At 41.1% G+C, this 21,932-nt stretch overlaps 1 protein-coding gene across 2 annotated transcripts in view; it reads left to right on the top strand.

Moving 5' to 3' along the window:
• The window catches only part of LOC137885197 (tumor suppressor candidate 3), a 67,818-nt gene extending 51,923 nt beyond the window's left edge, over positions 1–15,895 (top strand). For both annotated transcript variants that reach the window (XM_068727354.1, XM_068727355.1), the window contains exons 8-10: positions 3,261–3,335; positions 14,177–14,267; positions 15,632–15,895. In XM_068727354.1, coding sequence (XP_068583455.1) covers positions 3,261–3,335; positions 14,177–14,267; positions 15,632–15,647 — 182 coding nt within the window. In that variant the 3' untranslated portion in view covers positions 15,648–15,895. The remainder of the gene's footprint in view (positions 1–3,260; positions 3,336–14,176; positions 14,268–15,631) is intronic.
• The last annotated feature ends 6,037 nt before the right edge of the window (positions 15,896–21,932 follow it).

Genomic DNA, 21,932 nt, shown 5'->3' with positions numbered 1-21,932 from the left:
GGTGAAGATGTTGTGGCAGAAACACTACCTTTAGGTCGTGGCTGAAATGAAGAGACGCAGTTCTTGGAGTAGCAACCAGCGGGAAGTGTTTTAATGATCCAACAAGTCCAATGTATTAGTTCTTACAGCTCACTCTTATAGTCTAAATTCAGCCCCTTATGTCGCTTTCCACCAATCAAATCCATCGATTGAACCACAAAACCAGCACCTCTGGTTACCAAATATGATATCTTATATGATATCTGATATGGTCATATGTTTCTTCTGTCTTCATCCGGGTCACAGTAACAGAACATCTTGGCAGGACAATCGTTTCCTGACGCCATCATCCTTTCTTCTAGGAATGCTGGCGCCCTTATTTCTAGGAAATATCTGTTATTCAACCTTGTTGAGATCTATGTTATGAAACCTGTTTTCAGCATAGTTATATGATGTTTTTCTTCATCATAGTCACTTGACCCCCAGCATAACTTCATATAACTTCTGTCAAATAGGTGTCTCTCAGGAAAATGTCTGTATCCTCTCAGCCTCTTAGCGTATCTGTGAAGTGTCTTCACAATGGAAGCTGCTCTCTGTAACTTGCAGGTCTTCAAACTCCAACAAAGATGACATCAAATGACATGTTTCTGATGATGAATGTTGTTTGTATGCTGTGAAAATGTCTGACAGACCAGCTCACATAACAAAAAATATATATTTATTGAAATGATGACATTAGACGGCATCAACAAACCTCTTCATACCAGCGGATAGAAAATGTCTCAAATTAGGCTGGTTTTGGTTTGTACTCCAATCCAGAGACAACACTGTATGTTGTCTACTTATCAATGAAACATCGGTTTTAGCTTTAAAGCCGAATATGGATAAATCTAAAGCTACAATTTGTTTGTGTTTTAAAGGATAGAATGCCTAAAAAGTGTATGAATTTTACTAATATAAACTGAACAAAGGTGGGCTTGTAGCGACTCATGGCATTTCATGTCAACAAACTAGAATGTATTACTTACATTACATTACAGTCATTTAGCAGACGTTTTTATCCAAAGCGACTTACAATTCAGTATCTATCTACACACCGTAGACGCAGCTACGGGAGCCATTTTGGCTTTAAGTGTCTTGCTCAAGGACACATTGACATGAGACTAGCAGAGCCGGGGATTGAACCGCCGACTCTCTGATTGAAAGGCAAGGCAAGTTTATTTGTATTGCACATTTCAACAAAAAGGCAATTCAAAGTGCTTCACATAAAACCATTAAAAGCATGAAAACATAATGCAAAAGAAAAGGAGATTCAAAAACAATTAAGAACATTCATTGAAACATTAAAAACAGTCATTAAAACACAAAAAAGCTAAAAACAGATTAATAGTTGCAGTGCAGTTTAAGAAATAAAATACAGTAGTAAAATGCAGAAATTGATTAATATCCTTGAATGTGGTTCACCCAAAGGCAGAAGCAAACAGAAAAGTCTTCAGTCTGGATTGGAGAGCAGGCGGCCCTGCTCTCCACTTAGCCTCGGTCACCACATATTACTTGCCATTTCTTTTTTTGCTTCATGCCAATTTTGTATGTCGATGATATCTCTAACTCAGAGCAGTTTCAACGACGTCAAGTGGAAGCACTTGGTTGAAATTGTGGTGACAAGGAAATCTAGTATCAAATCTTTTGGATCTTTTTGTTTTTTTTCATGTGCATAAGACAGTCTAGTCCCAAATTGTACCAATCTTAAATATTCCAGTTTGACTTTAATCTCGATCAGCCTCACAGAATAAAGGATATTTTATTCTCATGATATGCATGTGGATGGAGTGTGAATATTTCCCAGAGTGATTAGGGTACAACCACGACAGATACAATAAATGCAGATGGCGGAACTAAGATTCAGGGCAGTTGCGTGATCTTATTCTATACACTGATAATTATCTATTTGTTATTATAAGTTCACACTGTGGCAAGGCTGCTGTACACATTGCTGTGTGTGGAGACATCTCATGTGTTTGTGTCATATCATGTCTTTCGCATACAAGCCGGTGCCTGAGTTTCGCTCTGTATCTCCCCGTGTGGCTGCTTTTGTTTGTGCACCCCTTCAGGATTTCATATTGATTGGTATTCAGCGCGCGCTGAAGAAAGGAATCCACCTGAGGCTGTGCTTTGCAGTGATTGTAGAAAAGCCGTTGAAGTGTTGAATGGAGCACTGCTTGCTTCTGTAAAAGAAAGATATGCTCACAAAAAAAAAAAATGTCACACTTTCAACAGGTCAAAAACGTAAAAAATAGCTAAATACTGCAAGTGTAGAGTACGATCACCGTACTATGCACACAATGTCTCAATGGGCTTTACAGTGTAGCCCCACCTAGGTCAAGCTCTCCACATAGACGGGGGGAAAACTCCTCAAAAACATAAAGAAAATAGAAGAAACCCTTGCAGAGGAAATATGTTCTCCACCTCTCCATGGTTAGCGTTATCTGTCAACAGTCACTGCAGATAGGGAAGTTTTCCTCTCTACAAACTGTGTGCTATTAAAGTGCATCACAATCCACACAGAAACCAGGGCCATGGCTGTGACATGTGCCATGTTTGCAGAGTTGACTTGAGGGTTGACTGTGTGGGTTTAAACAAAAAAAAATAATAATTTGAATTGGAGAAACCATTATGATGTTTTTCTTCCAGTGGTTAGGCAGTACCACTGCCGATTGAATTCAGTAGTGGAATAATAAAAGAGTATTTTTAGTTTTGTGTTGCCTTGTGACCTCTTGCCCTCACAAAACCGTTTGTGATTCATTCAACAAAACACCTTTTCTCCTTTTTATACTGCTGTATTGGGAATAATAGGGAAAGGATCAGTGATCTATGAACCGAGTCTCTCCAGATTAAATTGTAGTTGTCTATCACAGCATACAATGTCATGCAAAACACCATCAACTATGGCCCTCAACATGTGCAGTTTAATGAACTCCTCTCTGACACCGTATCAACTAAACATGATGGTTGTGATCTTCAATTGAAAAGTATTTATTGTAAGCCTATTCTACTGGATTGCTTTGATTCACGATATCGTTTCCAAACCTGTTATATGAACTCGGTGCCGGCATGCAGTGACTGATGTTCCTGCTGATCTGTTTATAAGTGCGCCCATGCACGTATACGCATATCTGTATGGGCATATGTGTGTCCAGCACTTCTTCCTGGGTCAGTGTGTGCTTCCAGCTTCTCTCACTCCTCTACGCTAGTGTGTTGTTTCCTTGACGACCTTGTCCCAGATGCTGCAATCACCATGGGGATGGTGCTGCTAAATGAGGCTGCCACCTCCAAGGGAGATGTTGGCAAGAGGAGAAGTGAGTACTACTTTTTTGTTTCCTGTTTCAAGCTTAAGTTCTCAGCAGTGTAACTGTGTGTGTGTGTGTGTGTGTGTGTGTGTGTGTGTGTGTGTGTGTGTGTGTGTGTGTATGTCTCATTGATGTTAGTGCCACCTTGTAACTACCAGGTAGGTATCCTTGCAACTGTTGGAGGTCTCAACTCTCTCACAGACGAAGGGTGGCTGCATGTCCCCTACTGCTGCATCTTTTGTCAGCAGAGCAGGGCCAAAAAATCAGCTGGTTCCGGCTTACAATCAAAAAGTATTTAATAAGAAACAGAAGCTAAATAATTACAAACATTTGACAAACAAACATGAACTAATTCACCGCTTTTGTTCTCCTTTAGACTGAAGCTTGTAATGGGCAATTCAATGTAAAATCATGGAATTAATGTAGAATCAACTCAACAGAAATGTATTTAAATTCAAATACTATTTTTTGATAGCATCATTTTAACTTAGAAGACAGATTCCAGTCAGCTTGAAAGGCGTATTTATTATATCTACTAACAAACCATAATGATACAAACCAAGCCTACGAGTTAAACGAATTTCAAAACCTTCAAGGCCAATAAAAAGCTACTTTTGCGAGCGCTTTCACATCACTCGGGGCAGAATATCTCTGCTCGCGTAAGTAAAATTGAAGCCTGCGAGGAGAAAACCGTGCTTTGAGAGCAAGGAGCGTCCCCTGGCGCATGACTCATCTGTGCTCGCGGATATCGACAGTGATTTGCCTTCATATTCATCATTGACGTGTGCCGTAACGCCCAAGAAGTTATCATTACTCACAGAAGTCCGATGATCACCTGTGAGGGCGACGTCCTTTTCCAGCTCAAGCGTGTTCGTCCACCTCGCCCTCCCGTCTTCACGTGTGTCTATTCTTGACACGATGGTTCCTCTCGAGGTCGGAATAGAAGCCTTTCTCTCTTCAGCCAAAAGCATTAGTTAGCGTACCTTCTCACTCACAGTTTTCAATATTCTCCCACAAATACCAGGTGACCATGAAACTTTCCCGCCTAAGACTCCATTGTTGTGCTTATCCATCTTCAGCCAGGCTGGTTTGGTGTCAGCTGCTACAGGAAGTAAACAAAACACAGCTGTGTTAAATAGGTCGATATTTTTTTTTCCAACATGTTAAACATTTCAAATTAAAGTTACACATAGACATTCACCAACAGATATTGTTCAGCTATAAATGTGTTTACCTTGTACAATTTCCTTTAGTCAAAGGCAAACCACAAGTCCAGATATTAACAAAGAAATTCTCCTGGCTGCTGTTTACAGTTTGGCCTCTTTGATCTTTTGGAAAAGACCATCATCTGAGTGTAACAATAACCTCAGACAAATGCTTTATTATTATTCAGTATCTGTTAGACTTACCGTGAGTGCTGAGAGGATTTCTCTTCTTTGAGATTGGACTTACACTCTGCAACTTCATAATCACGTAGTCCTTCGCGGCGCCCCTTGCTTCTATTCTCGATCCATGGAAAATAACATTTCATTACTCGCGGCTCACAAACCACTCCGGGCTACACTGAATACGACGAGATGTGTTTTGGCTCACCCCTTAAGCTTTGTGCTCAGTAGCCTGTGTTCTGTTGGAATGCATGCCCTATTTTCTTGAGCGTACTGTAATTTACACCTTCAGGTTGGAACAGTAGGCGCACTAAGACAGATTTAAGCGCATTACAAGATGCAGTTTCTTTTTTTGGGTCGAAAAAACTTGGTCTGAAATCATACATTTTATTTGTTTCAACTGTGATCTCTGTGTCTTGCCTCAACTGACACACAACTAAATATGAGTAGGTGAGGTTCCCCGTGTTTATATGTCTGTCTGTCTGTCTGTCTGTCTGTGGACAGCTTTTATCTTAAGATTGAGATGGTTCTCACACACGCTGTGTGTAAATGAACCATCATGGCAGTATCTTCATTAGTATGAAGTGTATTTGCATAACTGTCAATTAGCTAGAGCAGCTCTAAGAATGAGAAGCACTTGTTTCACTTTCCAGTTAATCAGTGAGATGACCCCTCATGTGCCCCATAAGTACCTCTGAATGCACAACTACAGTATTTAGTTTCCAGCATTTAGATAGTGCTCCGTGAATGCTTGATGGTTGATACACTAAGTAGATTTATGTGGCGTAGTTCTAAATTAACCTGATATGCTCCGTCAAGAACATGATTTAGATTGCTTGTAATTAGTCAAGAACATCTTGAGACAATTAAAATGGTGTTTCCCCACTCTCTCAAACTGACTGACGGCCTCTCGTGATGTCCTGATGATCAAAATTGTTCTTATTCTACAAAAATACCACATAAAATCCAAAATCATTTTGTACTCACAATCTGCATGAGATTAGCATCCGATTTACTTTAGCAAGAAGTCCATAACTAGTCACAGTGTGGAGGTCACAAAGAGCTTAAAGGCAAAATCAGAAATCAAAGTGAATCAAATTGTAGTGTTCTTTTTATTAACCTTTGTAGTGTCCTCCTGATTGCCATACACCTTTTGTCCTCTAGTGCCAAAAATTGACCCTGCCTGGTTTGACTGTTCATAAAGCATAAAGTATAAATTATCACCCGCCTCTGTGTTTCAACTCTTTAGTCAACTTTATTCCAACTCATTACTGACATTTAAAACATGTCAACATTCATTTCTGGAACATTTAACCCTCCGGTTACCTTCAAATGTACTAACACCTCTTGTCCTGGGCTCAATTTGAACCTCCAGAAAATGATTATAATTAAAATTGCTACCCAAGTTTATGTGTCAGCTACTTTCTTTTTTGTTGACTACCTAAACAGCCCTTTAAATAAAACCCAAACCCTTATACATCCAGAATACCTGATACATACATACGACTATGGAGAAATATGCAGATCACCATGAAATCTCACTGATTGACCTAAAATTGGAAAGAGATATTTTTTTTAGGTGTTTTAATGGCTTTACATATCACTTTACATATCAACATGTTGAGTTTATGTTTACCCAGTTGTCCCCATTAAATTAGGAAAAGTCATTAAATATGAAGCAAAAAACAAATGATGTCTCATTTATTTAGAGACGTTGAACATTGAATGGGGTCAAATTAGACCCCAGGACATTACAAGGGTTTTAGAGGAAAGAGATTCTAAAACATTTACCAAGGCTGCACTTCAGCTCAACCATGACAAAATAATGTGTGTGACTGTTGCTACACATTACTCTGGAATGACAAAAAAATCATGCTCAGAAGTAAGGAAAAATACTAATCATCTCAACAGGTTGTGGACCACCACAGCAGAGGCAGCAGATCAAAGCAGGTGGAAGAGATAGATAGAGATATATATATATATATATATATATATATATATATATACAGTATATGATCAATGTGGCTGATATATTCCTGGAATACCACATTACCAACAGTCAAATCTAACGCGTTAAAATCACACTTGTGCAGCAGCAGCTCTGTTAACATATGCTTATTAATTCATGCGCCTCCTCATTTTTGTTTGTCATTAAAAAAATGTTTTGCTAATTCCTTATCTCTGCTCTTTTTCCTTTTTGTGAGGCATTTTTTTTATTTAAATTTTTTTACTTTTAGATAACAAATGTCATTCCTTGAACTAATGTTCTCTTGCCTACTTATATACAGTAGCTCCGTGCATTTTATGATAACAAGTACCGGAAGACGAGAAACAGAAACAAAAAGGAAGAACATTAGGCAGAAAAGCACAGAACATTCCAGGCACAGGCAGTGCTAGCTGACAAGATTCCTAAGCTGATATTAAAAACATGTTTTTAAAAGGTGCATTGTAAGAATTTATATTCAAACTAAGGAGAGTTGCATTTCTAAGCTCCTCAGGCAGAGCATTCCAAAGTCAAGGGTACTGCAGCAGAAGGCTCTGGCAGCCATAGTTTTCATCTTTTCACCTGCTCTTCTAAATCTCTATGTAACCAGACTCCCTTGCAAGGGCATACTCAGTCCAGCATAATGCACATTCAACCACATGAACGGTAAGAGGTAGATTTGCGCGTCACTGATTACACTGAAGGTGAATCTCAGATACCAGTCAGACCTCCAGGCCAGTGTGTCTCTAGTCGCAGAATGTGCCTGGATCCCAAGCCCACCCGTTTCCTGTCTGGTAGGAAAAAAGGAGGCTCTTTGTATGTTAAGCAATTATAATAGGATGCCCTGAACTGTTTCAGGGTTCTATATACAGTTGTGGTCAAAAGTTTACATACACTTGTAAAGAACATAATGTCATGGCTCTCTTGAGTTTCCGGTTATTTCTACAACTCTGATTTTTCTCTGATAGAGTGATTGGAACAGATACTTCTTTGTCACAAAAAACATTCATGAAGTTTGGTTCTTTCATGACTTTATTATGGGTTAACAGAAAAAGTGACAAAATCTGCTGGGTCAAAAATATACATACAGCAACATGAATTAGCAATTTTGGTGACTTAGAAAGTTGTGTCAATGAAATGAGCTTCATAGCATGGCCTCTTAACTTCTTGTGAGTGATTATGAGTGACTACAACTGGTGACTTCTCTGAGGCCATTTAAATAGGGCTCATTGGATACAAACGCCCACAAACGCTACAATGGGAAAGTCAAAGGAGCTCAGCATGGATCTGAAAAAGCGAATCATTGACTTGAACAAGTCAGGAAAGTCACTTGGAGCCATTTCAAAGCAGCTGCAGGTCCCAAGAGCAACAGTGCAAACAATTGTTTGTAAGTATAAAGTGCATGGCACTGTTTTGTCACTGCCACGATCAGGAAGAAAACGCAAGCTATCACCTGCCGCTGAGAGAAAATTGGTCAGGAGGGTGAAGAGTCAACCGAGAACCACCAAAAAGCAGATCTGCCAAGAATTAGAAGCTGCTGGAACACAGGTGTCAGTGTCCACAGTCAAGCGTGTTTTGCATCTCCATGGACTGAGAGGCTGCCGTGCAAGAAGGAAGCCCTTGCTCCAAAAGCGCCACCTTAAGGCTCGACTGAAGTTTGCTGCTGGTCACATGGACAAAGATAAGACCTTCTGGAGGAAAGTTCTGTGGTCAGACGAAACAAAAATCGAGCGGTTTGGCCACAATGCCCAGCAATATGTTTGGAGGAGAAAAGGTGAGGCCTTTAACCCCAAGAACACCATGCCTACCGTCAAGCACGGTGGTGGTAGTATTATGCTGTGGGGCTGTTTTGCTGCCAGTGGAACTGGTGCTTTACAGAGAGTAAATGGGATAATGAAGAAGGAGGATTACCTTCAAATTCTTCAAGATAACCTAAAATCATCAGCCCGAAGGTTGGGTCTTGGGCGCAGTTGGGTGTTCCAACAGGACAATGACCCCAAACGCACATCAAAAGTGGTAATGGAATGGCTAAATCAGGCTAGAATTAGGGTTTTAGAATGGCCTTCCCAAAGTCCTGACTTAAATCCCATTGAGAACATGTGGACAATGCTGAAGAAACAAGTCCATGTCAGAAAGCCATCAAATTTAACTGAACTGCACCAATTCTGTCAAGAGGAGTGGTCAAAGATTCAACGAGAAGCTTGCCAGAAGCTTGTGGATGGCTACCAAAAGTGCCTAATTGAAGTGAAAATGGCCAAGGGACATTATATATATATATATATATATATATATATATATATATATATATATATATATATAATACTCTATGAACAGCTTTGTTACTGGTGGTCATGCACAATTAAGACCAGGTATTTCTGAAACCGTGTTAATCAAGGGTAATGTTTGTACTCATGTTTGTGGTTATGCAGGTGGGAGTGGTCAAACAAACACAGGACTTTCACTAAGGAGACTGCTGTTCATATGAAACAACGTTGACTTATTTTAACTCAAATCGTGATCTTTTCCTCAACCTAACCAAGTAGTTTTGTTGCGTTAAGTAAATCTAAAAACTAAGTAAACCTATGCTCGAGGTTTATTTTAAAAATGAACCTCAAGCATTCAAAATGGATGCTCTAAGTCTACGTTAAGTGTCTGAAGGTTTGAAGCATAAGGCCACAGATCGAGCGGCGGTATTTGACGAGATGGACCTGAGAATGTGTTGACCAGCTTTAAAATGCTTCATGTGGGACCGTTGACATGTGCTGTCATTTACAGACAACCCCGAGTGTTGAGCGTCTAACCCGGTTCATGATTTGAATTAGGCGGCGGTCACTTAACCACACTAATGGCGTTCTTGCTTTCAACCGTTTTCCTCTGCTGCCCAAGCATAGATTCTGCATAATCTCTAGATTATGAAGAGGGGAGTTAGATATTAGATGGCCCGTAATGATAATTACCTCAAACACAGAGACACTGTTACACACAAGTGGATTTTAATTAGACTGGGTGTGATGAAAAAGAAACTCCAGAAGCCTTTCAATGCCTCTGTGAGGCCACAAACTTATGCGCGCACACAAAAAAAAAAAAAAATCTGAAGGCAAGATTAATAACTTTTTGTTCTACTTTACCCATGAGTTCTCCTTGAGATGTTAAAGCTTGGCAATTAAAATGATAATGACTTTATAACTACCTCAAGACTTGTTTCTCAGTATCGGGCCAAAAAAAAAAAAAAAAAAAGAACACTTCCATACCTCCACACACATGAATACGTGCTCGCAGAATTGTCACCTGTGTTAGGATGACATATCACGTGTACATCAACGATGACTCATTTATCAATTCTCTTGTCAGCTCAATCATTTCCAACAGGTCTCTCGCTCTCCTTTTCCCTTTTCATCCAATTATCCTCCACCTCCGTCTTCCTCTCGCCCTGTCCTTCCCTTCTCTTTTTACCTGCAGCATTTGTTGTTTTATTGTACCCGCTACTTTAATTTAACCTCTTTGCTTGTGCAATTTCCACCTGCTACTTTAAATAAACTGAAGCAAAGACATCATGCAGATCATATTTTACCGCAGCGCGAGCATACTAATGCCTATACAGAAACCGGTTACGTAAAGTACACACAACATCCAGACACGAGCCGGCATAAAATACACAGTTCTGTATCCCACACGCTGCTGTCATTGAGTTGACACACATATGGACACACAAATTAAATAAGTGCATTATAAAGCAGCACAGCGAATAGTCGCCTGTCAGTAATAGAGAGAGGATTAGGCTTGAATTGTAGTGTAATCACTGAACGTGGGTGTTAAATCCCTGGCATATAGCTTCCATACTGCTGAGTGCAGCTACTAGAAGTTATCTGCCGCTTCCACGGGCATCTGTCCAGGAAATCACAGCGCACATGTGGCTCCTCAGCAAGGGAGTTACTGAACTAGTAAATGGAGTTACAAAATCACTACATATGTAATATCAGTGGTAGAGGGGGGGGGGGGGGGGGGGGGGGAGTGATAGACGGGGGGGAAGGCGAAAGGGAATAGGAGTGAAATATCAAGGAGGAAGGAATGGGAGGGAGAAATTGAAGAGTCAGGAAAAAGTGAGATGGGTCTGTGAAGGAACAAAATACTGTAGAGGCTACTTTAAAGCAAGGCCACAACTCAATACCTACCATATCTGCCTGGTGAAATGCCAGCGTGCTGTGTAGCACCGAAGTTAGTACCGAATGTGAAGACAACGGAAAACAGGGGTGTCAAGAGAACTGATGCTTCGGTACCAAGTCGATGTCAGAAATCTGAAGTTCTGCTTTGGCTGAACAATGGAGCTTACCGCTAACGTACGGAGGTGGCATCGAGGTACGTCATGATGCATTCAAGCTCTGTTCAGTGTTTGTATCGGGTCAAGGTAAATCATAATGTTCAAATGTAATCTTGTAAAATGTTCTTGGCGAGGCATTTAATGCGGATCATCAGGGATTAATAATAAATTCACAAAGAGCAGTGTGCAACCGGTAATAAAGGAGCGTATATTGAAGTTATGGGATTTACTGTATTTGTTGTTGTTTTTTTTACCGTTCGATATAATTGGGAACCGTGGAATTTTACCGGTATTTGTTTCGACTACTATATTCTTGGTTTGCGTGACATCTCTAATGAAATCTTACAGGAGTCCACAAATTAAATCCACTATTGGACATGAGTCCAAAATACAAAAACTCAAAGTATCTTCTCATTTAGCTCTTAGTTTGTGTGATAAGTGATATTTAAAATGCCCAAGGAAAAAAAAAAACACAGTTTACTATCAATGTTGAATTATTATTATAATTAAATTCTTATGTATTTGTGCCTCACTTCAAAGTGCAGTATGTGTGATACTAATATGTTTGTTTTTCTGGTTGGAATATTAAAGAAACATGTTACCGAGAACTTGAGTCCATTAAACATTTATCCACAAGCCCTGGTTCACTTGTAATTGGGTAGTTGTGGACATTAATAATCCAAACAAAAGAAGCAGCCGGCTTTTCTGTCGCAGTTTAGCATAAAAATAATTGTGTGTGGTCGTAACCAGAGGCTGAGTCCGTTAATGTCTCTTGAAGCTAACCAAAGAATGAACTGAAGAACCATTTAGCATCCTAATATCTGTTCATATTTGTCCTCCTAATGAGGTAGGCTTAACTTAATGTGTTTATTGGCTCCCCCCGTGCTGGGGAAAGGTACATTTGTTTCTACCGTGCCAATATATCATGATTTGAATTGAGCCAAGTCATCCAGTCAAAAGACGGATTACCACCTTTTGTCACTGAGGGAAATCATTCGGCTTAAACAACTTGTCATCTCGCCAAGGTCATAAATCACTTTCATTAGCATGCTTAGTGCGCGTGTGTGTCTCGAGTGTCATTATCCACGGAAGCATGCTAAGATACCTCTCAGTCATAACTGATGAGCTATGGGAAATACATCCCCGCTACACTTAATGAAGATACACAGACGTTCTGTCGCTCACGTCCTCGCAGGCACATATGTAGATGTGGCAACTCGGGGAACACAGGGCCATAGGGGCTCTCCCTGGAGACGCACTCTGAAATATGCAGTGCTCTCAATCAAGTCACTCGGTCAATGTCACACACACACACACACACACACACACAGGTTTGTAATACAATACTTTTCAGGACATTGTCTTGAATAAGTCATCAGTGTAACCGTTATTTAACCCCAGATCTGTCCTCTCACCTATCAACGCTTTTAATTCAAAGTCAAAAATCACAAAATACTTTTAGCAATTTACCCTTTTGGCTGATGCCCTTTGATCCTCACAAGAATAGAAGGAAAAGAAAGCACATACACACACACACACACACACACACACACACACACACACACACACACACACACACACACACACACACACATACGCTGATTGCTAAGTGGGCCTCCTGTGTATTGGAGAGTGTAGGTAAGTGTGTGTGCCTGTTGTAGATGCATTAGGACTTGAATGTTATATCTATTGCTGCCCCTCTCTCAAACACACACAAGAGGCACAATACAGCCGCTGAGGTTTGCGCGTGTGTGTGTGTGTGTGTGTGTGTGTGTGTGTGTGTGTGTGTGTGTGTGTTGATTCCTATGTTGGATTGTAAATGTATGATTTGAGTATAAAATTAAGGAAAGAAAGTAGAACAGTCATGTTGGAACTGACACTGAGCAGGGAGAGCAAATGTAGTCTCATACACACATCCAAAACAGATCACAGGACAACACACACACACACACACACACACACACACACACACAGACACACACACACAGAGAGAGATGACGCAAACCATTGTAGCCCCAAATATGAATGACGGCACATACACACAAAGTTAAACTGAGAATCTGTGATACACTTCCAAGCCAAATCTTTTGCTCTGACGTTGACTTTTTGCTCTCTCTCATCCTTACACACATTACTTTACACACATTACTTTACACACACACACACACACACACACACACACACACACACACAGAGCGAGAACCAGCACATATCTCACTATTTAGTCTCCAGGAGAGGTCCTCATCCTAATCCCTGATTAACAATATCAGTCGGCGGTGACAGTTTAATTTAACACAGTCCCTCTCAAGGATTAGCCGCTACATGAGGGTGTGTGTGTGTGTGCACACTCATGCACTCACACACACACACAGACACAGACACTCAGAATACCCCTGCAGATTAAAGGTCATGCTTATGTATATTTCACTTTAGCCACTGAGGAAATAAGATGATAGTAGTTGCAAACACAATTTTCTGCAGCACAGCAGGGTCGACGATGAGAAAGAGGCAGTGGCACATACATGTAATGGATTGTTTAAATAAAGTAAATATTTAATACGGTTTTGGCACGATGAAGAGCCCCAGGTAATGTTTGAGACGTCCCGTCTATCAGCATTATAGCGAATGCCAAATATACATTTTCTCATCATTTGGCTGTGGGTATGTAGGCCTGTGTAGGTGCTTGCGTGTGTGTGTGTGTGTGTGTGTGTGTGTGTGTGTGTGTGTGTGTGTGTGTGTGTGTGTGTGTGTGTGTGTTTGTTTGTGTGGTCCACCAACATGAGGAGAAGAAGATGCTTTCAGTGTGTACCACGTCTAAACCCTGCAGGCACATTCAATTTGAACAGAGATCAAACAGAGAGTTGCATCAGTGGTTATAATGTGCATGAAATGATTTAAATGGTTGCCTTTAGCCAAGAATCAAACATTCTCACGGGCCATTGTCTAATAATTATTATGCATATATATCAGGGTGTCTGCAGGATTTGCGAAAAGTTGGAAATTATGGAAACTCAAAAGCATCAAGTGTGATTGTAGTAACTTTTACATTATAAAACGTTTTATAGACCATGTCGCAGTTTCTTAGTGTGTTGTGTTTTTAACTGTGTGTGCGTGTGTGTGTGTGTGTGTGTGTGTGTGTGTGTGTGTTTGATTCTCTTTCCAGTCATCTGCCTGGTTGGCCTTGGCCTGGTGGTGTTTTTCTTCAGCTTCCTGCTCTCCATCTTCAGGTCCAAGTACCATGGATACCCCTACAGGTAACTATAGCAACTGTACAGTAGCACTGGACAGATGCTCACACACGAGTTTCATCCAACTTACTCAACAGTTATTCAAACACCATATACAATGAATCTTAAAAATCACTGGAGTTGACATAAAATCGCTGCAGAGTTATTGCAGACACGGTGAAAAAAAATCCAGGCCAAAACCGGATCCATCCATTCCCATTATTGCATTGATCCTAGGACAGCTGTTCGATTGGAAACACTCCCTCCAAAATGTACAGGCCACAGTGCCAAGGTTCTTCCTCTGAAGACCACTCCGCCAGCTAAACCTCCTACGGGGATTTGCGGTCTGGTTTTGTTGCAGTGCGCTCGATACATACAGTTCATTCACATAATCTTTTCTTCTTTAACCTGATCACTAGAACTCATGGAACTATCATGGGTGTCTTTACTGTCGGGGCGTCATACAGCGAATGTGACACTAAAGCCCTTCAGCTTAGTGAACCAGAACCGCGGCAATTTGGTCTCACTACATAAAGCAAAGATTTAATGTGAGACAGAAAACACTCCTCAGAGTCCTGCTGGTGCAGCCGTGGGATATTACAGCACGATGCAGGAACACCTCCAGCTGCAGGAACACCTCCAGCTGCAGGAACGCCTCCAGCTGCAGGAACACCTCCAGCTGCAGGAACTCACCTCTGCGGCTGGAAGGGATTTTTTGGGGGGGCACTTCACCGGGGGCAGATCATTTATGGGGGCTTCAGCCCTTGTTGCGACCTGTGGCTTGAAATAGGAGCAAATGGCATTGTGCCAGCTCAGTGGAGGGGCTCAACGCCCGATGACTGTTGTCTAGTGACTTTGACGAAAAGTTTAGCTGTGGTATAAAACTGTTAATGCTTTATTTCACAGGTACATATTAACTGAATATTGTCCTAATTTAAAAGTCTGTAATTCCTGCTGCTCATTAATCAACAGATTTGTAGAGCAGTAAAGTTGTGGATGGCTCTGTTTGATGCATTCTTTTAATTGCTACAAATCAGGCCAGTATGGTGTTTGTTGCTTTATGTGAGACATAGAAACATTTACGTCTGTTTAGCAACAGAATAAAAAGCCTGTAGTAAGGAAGCAGTGTCTTCAGTTAGCTTTTGAGCTATTTTGCCTCATTAAACGCCTCCAGAAACAGTTTGAACCTGCAGTGTCTACCAAGAAATTCACCAACAGACACAGGTTTTCACTTTGTTGTAGCCTCTGCTGAAAATGTGTTGTTGTGCATCACAAGCCACAACTAAAAAAAGAAATATTGTTTTTATCCCTTTTGTCTCCTCTCCCTATTATCTTCTTTGTTTCTCTCCTGTCCTCCTCCCTGCTCCCTTTAATCCTCCTCTGTCTCTCAGCTTCCTTATTAAGTGACAGAAAAGACAGAAGAGGAGGTCAGCGGACGGCCAGGAAGCGATGGGTTAGAAGAAGAGGAGTCGACGAGATACTTGACGAGGAGGAGGCAGCGTCGATATTGAGTCTAGAGTGCACAGTGGAGTTTCTTATTTTGTGTGTTGTTGTTTTGTTTTTTTATCGACTCCACGATAAACTCTGCTAGTTGAGTAGAAAATAAATTATTCCTTCTTACACTGGAAAATAAAGGTGTTTGGCATGTCTTTGTATTTTTGTCTTTTTTTTTTTTGTCATGGTCCCCTTTTCGGTGATTGAATATTCTGTGTGGCTAGATATACTTGTGACTGTGCTGTGCTGTTTTTAATCCATGTGTTGTATTTTATTTATAAAAAACTGTGTTGCAGGTGAAGGGAGGGACAGAGACAGGAGGGTGTTGAGAGGACGGGAAGTGAAGCAGCAGGTTAGGAAGATGGTTTACGTGGTGACACTTCAACACGGAGGCAGAGAAGCTAAAGGTCATTCATTAGTTAGTGGGAAAGCTCATTAACTATAGGCGACAACATAAATGCAGCTTTCGAACATAAAGATGCTAATCCCCAGCTGGTAAATCCCTGCTGTAGGTTCGGAGCTCAGTCAGACTCAAGTTTCACGGTGCGACCAGTTTTGAATTAATAAGGCTAAAATATGAATGTGTAGATTTATACACATATGGAATAAATCCGTTCTGAGGTTATTCAAAGACTGCTCAAAGTTTAATATGGAAGAGTAGTCTAAACTGAACAATATGAGGCCTAAGATGCGATCAGCGCTGCGTTCACAGTCTCACACGGTTCACTTTTCGCTGTCTTGAATAAACATTCCACTTCTCCCCAAACTTGCGAGGATCTTAAATCAGTAATGTGAAATAGTAGTACATGAAACTGAGTTTACAGGAGGGCCGGCTGCGAGCGCTGTAACTTTTCTTCGCTGAATGTGAGAAGCTAAGGTCATTTAGAGAATACATACATTTCTAATTCTTTCACTTGTGGACTGCCCGCTGAAACAGCGAGTGGGCTGGAGCATTGAAACCATTTATGTAACCCTTCTATGCGTGGGCAGACAGAGGAATGGTGCCGCGCATAGACCAGTTTTGACAAGTGTAATAAAAATATTCCCTCTTAGACTTCCCATTCTTGTCTATTTTTGCTTCAAATCGTTGGGAGACTGAACCGTTGCACAGCAGTTTAAGTTTTTCATCCTTTTCTTCCCGTTTTCTAATGTAATCAGTAACTGAACGTACGGAATAGAATTACATTTAGATGGCTGCTGACTCGTTGAATCTCGTTAGAATTTGACTCTACATGCAGGCAATGGAAGGGACTCAAAGGTTGCAAAGAACTCCTTCCTATTTTCTGTAGAGAGCTGCTTTAATAAGAAGGACTACCGTCAGCAAAATAGTAATACGTACGGCCACTTTGTAAGAGATGAAAGGTAATTATAGCATGCAACACCTTCCCTCTTTATGCTTGTAAATAACGTACTTTCTTCAAGTGAGCAACAGTACACAGTCGCAGTAATAACCAACTTCAGCTTATTGATTGGCCCGGGGTAAGATCTTTTTTTTTTTTTTTTTTTTTCTTACAAGGGCCGAGTTGTGGCATCATCGTCGGCGCTAGGAATAGAATTTCCCATCTGTTTCCCCTGAACTGTTGACCTTTTATGGTGTGGAGGAAATAAGCAGAACAAATGCCACCTTCAGGGGGGGATAAGTATTGGCAAATGAAGCAAAATCAATGTGTATATTAGATAGAGGGCAGCTGTAGTACAAAAGACATAGTGACTTATAGAATAATCTCTCCACTGCTTCAGAAGGCTACACAAAAAAACATCAGCCGTGCATCCTGTAAAATGAGTGTATGTTCATTAAGGGTTTGAAATAGACTGCTTGTCACTACTAATGTACAATCCGTTACCTTTCTTAGTCTGTGAATCACTTTACAGTTGTATTAATCTGGCTTAATTAAAAGATTACTTCAGTATTTTTTCAACCTGCACCCTATTTATCCATTTCTTTTGTGTCTAACTGACAAATAAACTCATTTCGGTCCAGTATTGAGCAAAAGCGCTGCAGACCGTAGCCACTCACGGGCTGCAGTGTAATCTATTGGGGTTAAGCTGCGGCATCGTCCTTAACGTTCCACCAGAACGGCTGCTTTTTGCCATGACAGGCTCTGATTGTTGTGACGACATTACGGAAAGAGTCTCGTTCAAGGGGAAGTCAAGTTCTGAAATCCCTCGAGGTGACTTGTTGCCAGCTGGGTGAGCAGAGTATGTTGTTTTGGAGAGATATTGTAGCTTAAATATCTGAATATTTAGATGATTTCGACCGTGTGGTTGAGGTGTTTGAAATCGATGGCCGTCCTTCATAATTTCAGAGTATATCCAGATATCCCAACAAGACTTTTCCTTGAGTGGGACTTGGACACAATAGCCAACAGGCTGGATCGAGTGAAAGTTGAGTTTTATTTCTGTGTCAGGGTCTTTTCCATAATGTTGTCAGACAATCTGAGCCTGTTAGTGGCAAAAACAGGCACTTTTATTTGATGTTACATTACATTGACCCGGCTTACTTGTCCTCAATGCCCATTTTAAAGCGGCCCTCAACACTGAGACAATTCTTGCCCCATTAGTCACTTAAGAGTCCATGTTGAAAAACACAGAAGTAACCCTTTAAGTTGGATACAACCCTTGAAATTGAATGTACTTCCTCATCTTTTGGACCCCACTGTTGTATGTGTAAAATGCTAACATTGTAAATCAATATGTGTCTCCACTAAATGCTATTTACCTGTTATGTAGGTATTGAAGTGATAAACTGAGCTTGCACATTGGTTGGAGGTGGCGTAACTTATGTTTGCAGTGATTTAGACCCTGGAGAGGCGTAGTGCTGCATTAAACGTACTTTTACTAGAACATGTTCATAAATTTAAAATTCAAAAATGTGTTCTACAATGCAAAGGCATTACCTGTCCCCCTGTATGAGTGCAGCGGCTGGTCCAAAATGAAATCAGCAGAGTTAAATAAAAACAAATAGGCTTTCACAAGAGAACGAACCTTTCAAAAATACATTAGTACTGTGCGTAGTTCTTCTTCTGCTTTTGTAACTGCTAATGTTTATTTCCATCGGAAGAAGAAAAAAAAATCAAAGAAACGCATTTGGCATTTGAATGGTGACAGCTAGGACTGGCATTTGTGGGGGGGTCATGGTGGACATATTTTACAGATAGCAATTCAGAGACAGCTGCAACTTTTCCAGGAGCGTCTTTGTCCTTTCTGATGTCCTGTTAACGAGCTTCTTTACGCACAGCCAACAAACAAGCGCTTCTTGCCCTCTCTGGCGCTTTAGTTTTGTTTTTAAAACCCTGTGCGTCCATCTTAGGTTCTAAACTTTGCAGTGTCACAGCACTTTTTCACCGCTTCATCATTGTAACGGGCCGTATGCATCCGTGTGTGCGTTTGGGCATTTAGCGACCTTTAAAGGTGCTCCAACCCGTCGCCTATTCAGAGCGCTGCCGTTCATCGACTGTTGGAAATAAGCGTTGAGGAACTTTCCAAATGTCTCTTGCAGTTTTATTGAACTTTTCAATTTCCATTCAGCTTCTCTAACTTGATATCTCACTGTTAACCCTGAATAAATCACAGCTGCTGGTGCGTTGTTTCTCAGCAGCGGTGCCGCAACCCGCCGGTCTGGTCTGATTCCACTGCAGGGTCTGGTGTTCCCGTCTGACCTGACCTCTGCGGGGTCCTGCTGAGCCGCGGCGGACCTTGAAGGAAACTCTTCTGCAGTCTTGTCTGTTGAGGGCATGATGCCACCTCACTGTGGACCAAATCTCCCCTCTCATCTGCAGTCCACAAACATTTTTTTCTCCAGGCATCCTCACCACAGCTCCAGTAATTATCCTCAGAGTGCTGCTTCAGTCGTTGCTGTTTTGTTGCATCACTGTCTTGTCTTTGCGTGCGCACATTTGGGCTTGTGTGTGTACGTGTGCTCATGGATCAAAGTGTCCGGGAGAACATGCATGTATATTTTTTTTTTTTTATGTGTGATTTTAGAGGAAACAGTCGTATAAGATAGAAGAGAATAAGACAACACGTCTCTCTGTGTCCCTCTTGAGCGACTTTAAAAAAAAATAAAGACAGATTACGTCTCTCTCTATCCTTTTCTCTCCTCCTATGATGCCTGGCTAACTCTATTTCAGCAGATCTATTCTCAACATATGTGGATGATGTCTACAGTGGCACAAAGTGAAAGAAAATGTGATGCAAGGCCCTCTAGGGTGCTCTTCAAGTGGAGAACGGGCGATGCAGTGCACTGATGGGTTCCCTTAAAATTCAGAAAACGTGACGCAGGTACCTCTCCGGTTTCCATGTGGAGAAAAGGTAATGAAGTGTCCTCTAAGGCGCCCTTCTAGCGGATAAAAACATGATGCGGTGCCATAAGGCAGTCGATGCCACTTACATTGTCTTTGCCACTCTGTGGAGGTCAGGTTTTTGTGTGACTGATGATCCTTGTTTAAATGTTTTTTGTTGAGTAATACTTGTGAATGATTCTTTCAATCAACGTTACATGTAATTCAGTAATACGTTTTTTTTTTTGGTAATAAAAATCTAGTTTGCTAGAAAGTCCTCATGGACCTTAACCAGATGAACAACTGTGTTGCTCATAAAGCATGCGAGGCTTCGAGTTAACTCATGAAGGCATCGGAATGTGTCGCGTAGAGCATCAGTCCTCGGCGCGTTTAAAAACTCATTTGCTTTTATTTGAACCAATCTCTGAAACATCTTCTAGGGCCCTGCCAATACCCTCTACATCTCCCGACAATAATCATGCCACTGATGAGAAAAGGTACTTCAGGAAACTCATTGCACGAAGGATAATTCAGCAAAGTATTTCCGTGATTCCACCCCCAACCCAACGCCCGGCCGCTGACGCCGCCATCAGCATGATCCAGCCTGTGGATAAGCCGCTGTGTGTGTGTGTGTGTGTGTGCTCTGAAAGGTAATAACTAAGATTTACAGCAATCGCAGCAGCATGACTAGAGAGAGGAGGGGGGGGGGTGCGGAGCCTGTTAAGAGAACATAAAGGGCGTAAATAAAATGATACGTTTACTGATAATACTGGATAATGCTGTGGCGTGACAGCTTGAGAAGTACAAGATTCAGAAGTACCATCTCCCCACATATGATATTACCACTTCTATTTGCAGGGGAACTCATTTTGAGATTCAGCTCTGATCTATTTTTCTGATGAAAAATACATACTCACAAAAACGGTGAGGAAAAATCTTTAGAAAGAGTCTGCAACTGTGCGTGTGTGTGTGTGTGTGTGTGAAATAGATGCAGGAGGAGATGTAACGTTATCTATTTTCTCCAAACTTTCATTATCTTTTTTTGCATTGAAACATATTGAAAGCTTGAAACTTCTCGAAAGTCCAACTCGTGTTCCACTTCCATCAGGCAACAGGGACATTTATTTTTATAAGCAACTGTGGTATAAGGCGAGATTAGAGCAATGCTGTCTGTCAGCCCGGGTTTTAGTGTTTACGCGTCGACGCATAACCTCATTATTAAGATGTGCTGAGAACATACATTTGTAATAATCGGTTTACTGACAAAGCTTGCGTTGAGATGAAATAGTAAAGAAAAAGAATGTTAAAGGAAGTCTATGTCTATGTGGTCTAAGAGTTCAGCGCATTAGATAACAGAAAGAAACACAGCGAACACAGAGGGGAGTCAAAACACGTTGCCAGTTCAATGTGCATGTTTGACTTTTAATAAGCTTTAGTGAGTCTGTTGAAAAGCGTTGCTGTTACATTGTCTGGTGTGCAGTTGTAGAAAATGACATTCTTAATTGTGCCAATCTAATGGAAAAAGCTAAACGTCTGTTGGAAATAATTCAATTACTTGTGGTAGCCTGAGGTGCAGCGTTTTTGTTTTTCTTTGCAGGACTTTTAATTTGAAAACTGACTATATTACTTTGTACTGGAAACATATGGTTTAGAGATACAGGAACATACAGAATGCGCATTATTCTCCCGAAGCACCGTTGTTGTCTTAAAGCAGCTTCACTCCTTCACCAAACAGCCTCCTGAACCTGTCAAGAGACAGCAGTCAACTTCCTCAGCAAGTTTCCTCTGGCAGAGATCTGAAGAGCTGCTGTCAGTCGAGGGCTTCCGCCCTGAAACGCCACAACACTGTCTCCATGGCAACAAGTACCCTCAGACCTATATGTAGTGCACTTATATCATGGAAACGGCGCAAGTGAGA

This window comes from Cebidichthys violaceus, unplaced genomic scaffold, assembly GCF_023349555.1.
Source record: "Cebidichthys violaceus isolate CVI_PGR_0920_01 unplaced genomic scaffold, fCebVio1.0.p SCAF_4, whole genome shotgun sequence".
In the NCBI taxonomy this organism is placed as follows: Eukaryota; Metazoa; Chordata; class Actinopteri; order Perciformes; family Stichaeidae; genus Cebidichthys; species Cebidichthys violaceus.
The sequence above is the reverse complement of the archived record's forward strand: the minus strand, read 5'-3'. Positions and strand labels throughout refer to the sequence as shown.